The following is a 9,373-nucleotide window of genomic DNA, read 5'->3' as shown; positions in this document are numbered from 1 at the left end:
ATGGCCGTGAATTTGGTAGTGTCCTAACTATCTATACTTAAAACTACCTTAATACTAAAAACTATATTAAGAACTTCTGTCTGGTGCAGCAGTTGGAAGGAACTGAGGTGGTAATGAGTGCAGTGCCCCCTTATATAGCCTCCCTCTCAGAAATGCCAAGGGAAGGGGTAGGAGGGGGCACATGTGCACTCTAATAGGCGCTACATTTGAAGAAGGTTCTACTGTTAGGCGCCACCAGGTGGTGCAACACTCGTCAGTGGGAATATGAACCCGATATTTCAAGGAAAATTGTGCTATATTTGTATACTGGTATTAATGCTGCTGGGTTATTCTCAGGATATTCAGAGCATCTGTATTTTTTTTTTGTTTTTTTTTTAAAAAACAAAGTTAAATTGTAGTGCCCTGCACAATGGGGCCCTGATCCATGACTAGGGCCCCTTATTGCTTCCAAAACAGATACATATTTTCCTTTAATTTATAGCACAGTGAAACGTATCCCATGATAAGAACAAAAGTACTTTATGTGCTGCTATAGCACACCACACCAAATTTCCATCAGAGTTTATGGGACAGTTAACCAAAAGATCTCATGACCAATACACAGTTAATCCACTTCCTCACTGTACTGACATGTCAATAGCATGTATTCAACAAGCCCAAGTTTCCACATGTTCAGAGAATAAAATAAATTTAGAATGGTCAGAGAATGTCAAATATCCATCAAAATAGTTTATGCGCTGTAGTCATATTGGTCCCAAGATATTAGAGAGAGAAGGTGGGCAAGGTGAAGAAGAGCTCTGAGTAAGCTTGAAAGCTTGTCTCTTTCACCAACAGAAGTCAGTCCAATAAAAGATATTACCTCACCCACCTTGTCTCTCAAAATAGTTTACACAATCAACTGTAGCAACACTTTTGTAACTGTATTTTGAAATAACCCTGTGACTGTATGTTGAAAGAAAAAAACACTTAAGGAAGAGACATTCTATATTAAGAATTTTGCAGCGCTATTAGGAATTACTTTATTCTGAAATCCATTCCAGCAAATAGCATTTCTTCCTTTTCTGTATACTAGTGAAGTCAATTCCATTTAATGCTTTGAGATTTAAAAAGCCTAGAAACATCAGAAATATAAGTTTTCAAACACTAACTGATCGTTTTAATAAATATGTTTACAGGAATCCAAGGGGAAAAGACTGAAGTCCATAAGCACAACACAACCATAACCAGACAACATCCTAGAGGATATTGATCTTTGTATATTCACAAAAACTAGAATCATCCTCCTCTAAGTGGGTGGAAAACAGCTCAGTAAAACTAGTCTCAATGGTAAACCACATTAATAACTTAACATGTGCAACAGGCAACACTAGCATAAAAACTTTAGAGTTAATGTTGCATTCTGAAAGGGGGGAGAAAAAAAATCAGTTATGAACCTGCAGATATCCGATCTTGTGCACTCACTACCAAAAATAAATGAGTGATATAAATTCTCAACTTCCTTAAAACCAATTTCCAAATAAATCACTAATCCAATAATTTACACACTTAAATACTATTTACCCAACTAATCCATATTTGCTTAACATTCCAATTTAAATTTTACCAAAGTCTTGTCCACCCAAATCTTCATTCAACTCAATGTCTCTAGGAAGCAAGTGCACAAGCATTCATCAAATTCATTAACATAATTTAATAGGCAGATATGTAGAGCAATCCTACTGGCTGAGTGTGTTCTGCTAAGCAGAGATCTAGCTTCAGTTTCATAATCTGTTGGGGGTGTTGAGCAAAATACCAAGTGCAGAGAGCAGTTTGTGTCTCAGTGACATTTGCTTGGCATTAAAGATGAGTTCAACTTGCTCTGCCAAAGTACCATTAGGGACAGAGATGGGAAGATTGTATTAGAGGGAACAAATAAGGCCTTGAATTTTTAGGTTCAACCAGCTCTCCCCCCACCCTCCCTTTCTCTCTTCACTCCCACCCTGGAGTTCACAGCTTCAAATTTCATCAGCATCTGGAAGAGCCACTGAAGGTGGTGGTGCAGGAGGGGAAAAGGGTGCCATTGGGGTAGTATCAAGCGGCAGTCATACACGTTGAGCAAAAACTAGTCTGGAGGAGGTTGGAGTGTGTGTGGGTGTGCGCAAAAATACAAAACCCAAACTAAACCAAACTACATAAAACAATATTAGATCTCAACCCAAATAAAGAAAAGCACACTTTAAACATACAAACTCAAAGGGATGAAAAAGGGCAAGTTAGGAGTCGGACCACCTCTGCACACTTCCGTTAAGCCCATACAGAAGAGTTAAAAAGCCTCTGTGGACATTTGTTCTGGTTCTTGACCTGGAACAGATATGTTCAATAAAATGGCATGCTGCATGAAACTCAAAGAATTTGAGCCCCCAAATCAAATATATACATTTTTAATATTTGAAATATTTACATGGCAGAACCTTTACACGATCCCATTTGTTAAGAACAGTGTTTTCAAATGTCCTCTTAAGATGCAAGAATCTAATAACTCAAGGTCACAGTTATGCTTTCTAAACAGGTCAACCTGTATCCTTCAGTTAAATACAGTTACACAGATACTTGAACAGCTGTACTTAATTTGTTTGATATTAAGAATTGTGTTTAAAAATTAAAAATGTTTGAGATTGTTTTGCTCCCTGGAAAACGTTCATCCTGCAATCGAGACGGCTCATCGCACATCAGTGCTTTTTTACCTGGTTATGAGATTAAAAAATGCAGTGTACAGTACATCTCATCATTTATACCGCATCAGCTTGTTTATAAAAATCCCATACAGACAAGGCAGGAAAATATCACCCTCTTTCCATGACGATACAGACTGCTTACAGTACAAAAAATGAAGGAAAACAAAACCAGGGCTGGTTTGATAGTAGACATAAAAACAGACTTCTACATTGTTTGAAAAAGTATGATTTAGTTTTTATAAACTGCTATGGTTAATTATATCCTTCAACCTTTTCTTTCCCAAAATGTCCTAAACTGGCATATTAATTTTTCTTCTAAATTCTAAAAAAAGGTGTTTTAAAAGTAATTTCTTAAAAATCAGATTTTTGGAGGTAGGAAGGGCTATCAGAGAAGGGCTAAAATGAAGTAATTGTGCACAAGACATCTGAGGTAAAAAGCATTAAATAGTGCTCACTGAAGTCCTGTCGTCAACATAACAAAGAATAAGAAGCATCCTGCAATTTACAATCCCTTTACAGGAAGGTTGAGCATCTGCAGGAGGGATTCTGGCCAGTTTCACAAGGAATTCTAAATTGGTAAACCACCACCATTTTTCCTGCAGGTTCACATACAATGAAAAGCTTAAGGCCACTCCTCTCCCTAAGTCAGATGAGGGGGACAAATCAACAGTCACAGGCACGCTCACACACATACTGTGAAAGCCAAGAAAGTCGCTTCATCCACTTATTCTATTTTTACAATTCTAATTTCAATCCTATTATGATCGTTCTTTAAATTAGAGGGGGGGGGGGAAGAGAGAGAGAGGATGATACACTTTCAGTAAAATCAATTCTCTTGGTCTGTATGATATAGTTCCACATTAAGTGCAAATGTTTTGCAAAACAAGGGAGTCTTTTTAATATTTACAAGGAACAGATTTGCCAAACAAGATCACCAGAGACTTGTACAGTAGCTACATCTTATAAAACATACCAGTAAATTGTACCTGGTGAATTATAAAGAGAACCAATGCAGGATTCATATAACCATAACCGAGGGGGGCAGAGTGGCCTCAATAGAGCAGAGGACAAATTTTTCACATTTTCTACATAAAAAAAATACAGGTCTCACAAGTGTCTCTGAGGACAGAGAAAATTCAAAGTTCTTGAATGATGGAAAAGGAAAACAAAAAAAACAAATGGAACCCTAAAAGCAAGGAGAGTGCTTTACTTCACTAGACCGATTTTCTTGGCTTCTGTTTCGTATATCAATAGCCTCCACATTTTGACTATAAACACTTCCGCTTCTTCATCTAGTACCTACAGGTGGGAGAAAAATATATTAGGTTACGGTGGATTTCTAGGTAGTGGCACTACATTTAAAACTTAGCAGAAAGACTTATTACTTTGGTTGTGTTCATAGGAAAGAAATGTCTGGGGAGCAAAATAAATAGAGTTATAAAGTTATTTCCCATCATTAAGCAGCAATATTAAATTTTTCCTGGAAAAAGTTACATGTATTATTGTCAAATGGTGGGTGATATGATCCAAGTACACAAAACTAAAAAGCTTTGGAATTTTTCAGTAAGGCATTACATAAAGTTTAACAAGTATGGCTAGGGTCCTCTGATTTACACGAGAAGATTGCAATCACTTCACATATTTTAGTTTGAAAGCGAAGTGAACCCAAGATACCTTATTTCATTAAGTTGACTTCATGTCGTATGTACTTATTTTTATTATAACTCCAAGTAATCAGTGCTACATCTAGTCATCTAGGGAAGGCCATATTTTATTCACAAATTAGGGATAAGGCCAACTGAAACTCTGGATGTGAACCCTAAAGTTTGGGAGGATGGGAGGGGAAGTGTCAAAAGTTCTGATCCATATCTAAATTTTTCCTATATCTTTATGATGGGCCAAACCAAAATATATGTTTTTCTGAGCCTCCCTCTGAAATTTGGGAATGATGTAATCTGGATCCAAATTTTGTGACTAAGGGTTATCTCTGCAAGCTATACAAGCAGTGGCACAGATAATTCGCATTGGCACCTCTCTTTCACACTCTGTGTGTTCTATCACTATTAAATATCCATGCATCATGGCCCCCAACCACTCCTTCCATCATCAATAGTTGTTTTACAGAATAGCAACTGAGCAATTTTAAATTTCAGAAACATGACTGCATGACAACGATCCAACAGGCTGAATTGCAAAGCAGTGTTATCCTCTTATCCTATTCTCCAGCACAAGTGACCATGCTGCTATCCTCCCTAACACAGAGATCTGCAATCTGGAGGTCACTGCCAATTCTTCTTTTCCTTACACAATATGTGCAAAACACAAGCTTTCTTCTCTGTGTAAAGCATTAGTCCCAATCTGAGCACTACAGCCATCTGTGGTCTGGTCTTCCCCACATCCCATCTGCCCCCTTTTAACAAAAACACAACCAGTAAGGTCAGAATCTGATCTCCCTATTGCTTCTTTGGATTCTTCCAATGGATCTGTTTCACCACATCAAATTTCAAGTTTCTCATGATCATTCCCTATGAAACTCTGCCCCGGCCTACTTACTCTCCCATGCATTTGTTGCCCCATTGCGCCACCCTGATGCTGTTTGTCTGCTCCTCCAACTGCCTCATAATTTCTTCCATGCTGCTCCCTATCCTTCTATAGGATGCCCTTCCTGAGCTGACTCACATGGCCACCACCCTCTCCTTTAAATCCCTTCTGAAGACTCACTTCTTCTGCAACACCTACAAGAAACTAGCCAAGTCATCTATTTATCTTTTCCTTTATCTATCTTATGAATGAACTGTTATTTATGTGGAAGGGGAAGACAATGTTGGGAGGGCATAGTGTCTCGACACAAACTGAAGCTTGCAATTGCATTTGCCTCTCCCATCTCTGTAATGGAGCTGAACTGTAGGAGGTGGTTAGGGGTGGGGAATTTCATGTGTAACTTAAAAATCCCAAACTAAGATGCAGCTGAAGATGTGAACCCTCCCATCGCCCAATGATCACTTTGCTGGTATGCTGTATTTATTTCTTAACACAGCTTGACCATCTAGAATCTACACAGGTAGAAACCATGTATTCCTCTATATTTAGAAAGTGCCTAGCATATTTTGGGCTCTATCACAGTCTAAACAACAAACAGTATGAATTTTGCCTAGCATCAATACTGTTATTAGTTTAACAAACAAATATGAACTGCCTAGGTGCTTTCTCCAGGAGGAAGAAGTTGACTTGTGCATGCTTGACCAGATACCTTTTCCACCAAAGGAACAAAACCCTTCACTTCAGTACCAAAGAAATTGGCAGTTTTAGATTTTACATGTCAAATCATAAAGGCAAGGATGTGGAGCCAGTCTACTTGTAAGTGGACTGATTTGAGGTATGCAAAACCTAGAAGATGACAATTTTGGAAATGTACATCCATTTCCAGTTTTCTTCTGAACATTAAACATACTACACTACCCCAATTAAGTCCATCACCAGTGACTGCATAATGCTATCATAGTGTATCAAACTTCATCCTAAGTTTGCTGTCAATTGCTATACCCAAACTGCTGCAAAGAAAGGGTCCATAACTGATGAATACTGGCAGAGATTCAAAAAAATTCAAAGTTAGAAATTCTGAATTTGTAATTATTAGCTTCTACATAATGTATATGAGGCAATAAAGCCAACCCATCTGAACTGAGAGGTATGAATGGGCCAGGGGGAAGCACGAGGGGGGAAAAATAGAAGATAACTGATATTCAATTTCAGCTTACCATGGCAACATCGTCCAATATGCTCTGCGGTGAACTATGAGCCATAACCTGAAACAAATAAATAGTTTTCAGTCTACAAACTGAGAACTAAAGAACTGTACTCATATTAAAGATCTCTGAAAAATTAGCCTAAATTTGAAATTGCTATAGCGAGCAACCCACTGTTTCTCCACAGCAAGTTATTAAGAATTCTTAAAGACTGCATCTACTTTCACAGCAGTGTTAGTATCAAGGTCAACATGTGCGACAAGCACCAGCACTGCCTAGCTCCAACAAGCCACAAGGGACTCATTCAACTAACTGCTCCTACACTTCAAGCCTGGCTGTGCTAATTTGGGGAGTGAGGGGGAAGGAATTTCCCCTCCTCCAACCTGGATCTGCTACTGGGAGAGGATAGGGGGAGAATAGTGAGTGGGGGGTATCAATCATCCCGCCTCACTTTGTTTTATTTGTTAGAGATTTGAATGGATGGTATTTATTTTAACATATTTGAAATTGTTTTTCAGAGCTCAAAGTCCTTTTCCAGGAGAGGGTGGCATTATATATAAAATTGAATAAAGTTTAAACAAATAAATTAAAACTTTGCTAAAATTAGTACATCCTATCAGAACTGTGCTCCAGAAGCCAGGCTTTTATTTAAAAAAATAAAATAAAATAAATGTTTCTAGCCCTGTGGCTGTGAAGAAACCTTTTTAAAAAAGTGAACCAAATGTAAAATCAGTCCAGTGGTTTCTCCTGAATCTGTAAACAGCTTGTTTCAAAGCTGTTGCAAGTATCAACTGCCACATTCATTTCAATGATCTATTAAATTTGAAATCTAACGATGCAAATATCAGTATCACCATGGTTAAATATTTCAAATACATTCATTTTATATCCACTTAACGTGCTTATTCCACACTCCTAAAGCGTCTCCCACATTCTTCTCAGATGTCAAAAGTCTTCTGAACCCAAAAAGCAAAACCTCCTGCTTCCCTCCAAGAACTTCTAATAGTTATGGATTTTCAACAACACACTAAAAATTAAGACCTACGGAGCAAGGTAAAAAACTGAATTAAATGTGAAAGTGAACAGGGATAACATACTGATTATTATTCACTTTCCTATTTAAATAATATAAAAATCTCTTAATTCATCTGAAGTTTCTGCAAAATCTCATCTGCTGCCCTGGAGGGTCTCACTACAGAAATCCAGTTAAGCGTGCACCAGACTGCAAAGAGCCTTGGGTATATGCATACTATGAGTAAGTAAGTATTAAAGCTGTCTTGTAATTGGGTACATGCACTAAATCAGTGTTGGCTGCTTGCTGCTGGTCAACATTACAAACTGGTAGCATCTTCAAATGGTTATTCTCCAGCCATTGTCTTTTTAAACTGGAAACAAAAACCAGATGTTTAGAAAGTTATTCGGAGGAAAATTATATTAACCTTTGAACAAACAAAATCAACTAGTGTGGCTTCTTCTTCACCAATATATTCTATTATTTTCTTGTTGATCCATGGTCTAATGCGACGTTCCATTAATGTCTGAAAAGGAAAGAATACCATTTACGTCAGACTTACCATCATCCTTACTGCCCATCAGTAGTACCCAGAAGCCAGCTACTAACAGTGACGTAGAGAATCTAACACACAAATAGCTAGTGAAAGATCCAACATTATATAAATGTCAGATCAATATTTTAATTCAATTAATACCTGCCCAACACACATGCAGATCAATTTTCTGCAAGAAGTTATACTACCTAACAGAACTTGTTAGAAATCAAAAGCTATTCCTTAGGGACCTGGTGACACAGTAAATTAAATGTCCCTAATTCTCACCTATGGTTTAAAGCAAAAGTTTTGTGAGTTTCTAGTGTTTCTAGTATTTTGGTCATACCATAAAACCATTATATAACTTGTATCATCAGCTGGGGAGAGGCCCAGGAGCTAAAATAAGCAGGCATGGCATGATGCAGAGTAGATGCTATCTGTGGACAGGAAGTACAGCATCAGCTGTCATGTTTGATTTGAGTCAGCGCTATTGATCTGATTCATGGTGACAAATATTTTGTCTTTTAGTGAATACCATGGTGCATCACTTGGCAGATTATGCTTTCCGATCAAAATTAGCTTTATTTTTTTTAAATTAAAGAAACGGTTACTCACTGAATCCACAATAGACCAATCAAGAGGATAAGCAAAGAGCTCTGGTTTGGCCGTGGGAATTTTCTCAATAAGACTCTTAATATGTTTGCGCTTTTCTTCTGTATTGACATTGCCCTTGGAGGAGCCTTTATCTTCTTCACCATAATCCAAGGGGACCAATTTCCTTTTCCGGGGCACATCATCACTGTCTTCATCCTCAAATTTATTGAACACACTGTCTACAGGGAGCTTCTTCCTCTTCACAGCATTGGGCTGGCTCGGACTATTGCAGGCACCTACAAAAAAGGTAGGAGAGAATAATAAAATATTTGTTATTTACAACTGAAGGTAGTTTTGTTTGTCTTCACAGTAAAATTCACACCTTTAAATAAGGGATAGGGATATAAAAATTTGTTCTCTAGTACTCAGAGCAGAGGAAATGGGAGTCAAGACTCTTGTTCTATTCTGGATTGTCACAAGTTTACTGTGCTGCTCTGGGAAAGTCAGCCTCTCTATCCCTTATTTTGCTGGTCTTTGAAAAGGGTGTTATGAATAAATGTTTGTAAAGCACTTCAGACTAGAGCCTACTGAAGTCAATGAACAGATTTCAATGGGCTTTCAGTCTGATGCTTAAAATGTCTTTTGTTAGAAGACCTGTAAGTGCAAAATATTATCAGCTCACTAGCAGAGCACTCTTTAGGAAACCACTCACTTAGTATGTCAAACCTGTTTTCTTCTTCCCAGATTTTAGACAAATTAGCTAATATTTTAA

The 9,373-nt window shown here is 37.7% G+C and overlaps 1 protein-coding gene across 2 annotated transcripts in view; it reads right to left on the bottom strand.

Annotated features, from left to right (window-relative positions):
• Nucleotides 1-2,404: 2,404 nt before the first annotated feature.
• Nucleotides 2,405-9,373, bottom strand: part of RBM25 (RNA binding motif protein 25) — a 40,346-nt gene continuing 33,377 nt past the window's right edge. For both annotated transcript variants that reach the window (XM_038407802.2, XM_038407803.2), the window contains 4 exons: nt 8,623-8,897; nt 7,900-7,998; nt 6,473-6,520; nt 2,405-4,013 (listed from right to left, as the gene is read on the bottom strand). In XM_038407802.2, coding sequence (XP_038263730.1) covers nt 3,921-4,013; nt 6,473-6,520; nt 7,900-7,998; nt 8,623-8,897 — 515 coding nt within the window. In that variant the 3' untranslated portion in view covers nt 2,405-3,920. The remainder of the gene's footprint in view (nt 4,014-6,472; nt 6,521-7,899; nt 7,999-8,622; nt 8,898-9,373) is intronic.

Source organism: Dermochelys coriacea, chromosome 6, assembly GCF_009764565.3.
Source record: "Dermochelys coriacea isolate rDerCor1 chromosome 6, rDerCor1.pri.v4, whole genome shotgun sequence".
NCBI lineage: Eukaryota > Metazoa > Chordata > Testudines > Dermochelyidae > Dermochelys > Dermochelys coriacea.
The sequence above is the reverse complement of the archived record's forward strand: the minus strand, read 5'-3'. Positions and strand labels throughout refer to the sequence as shown.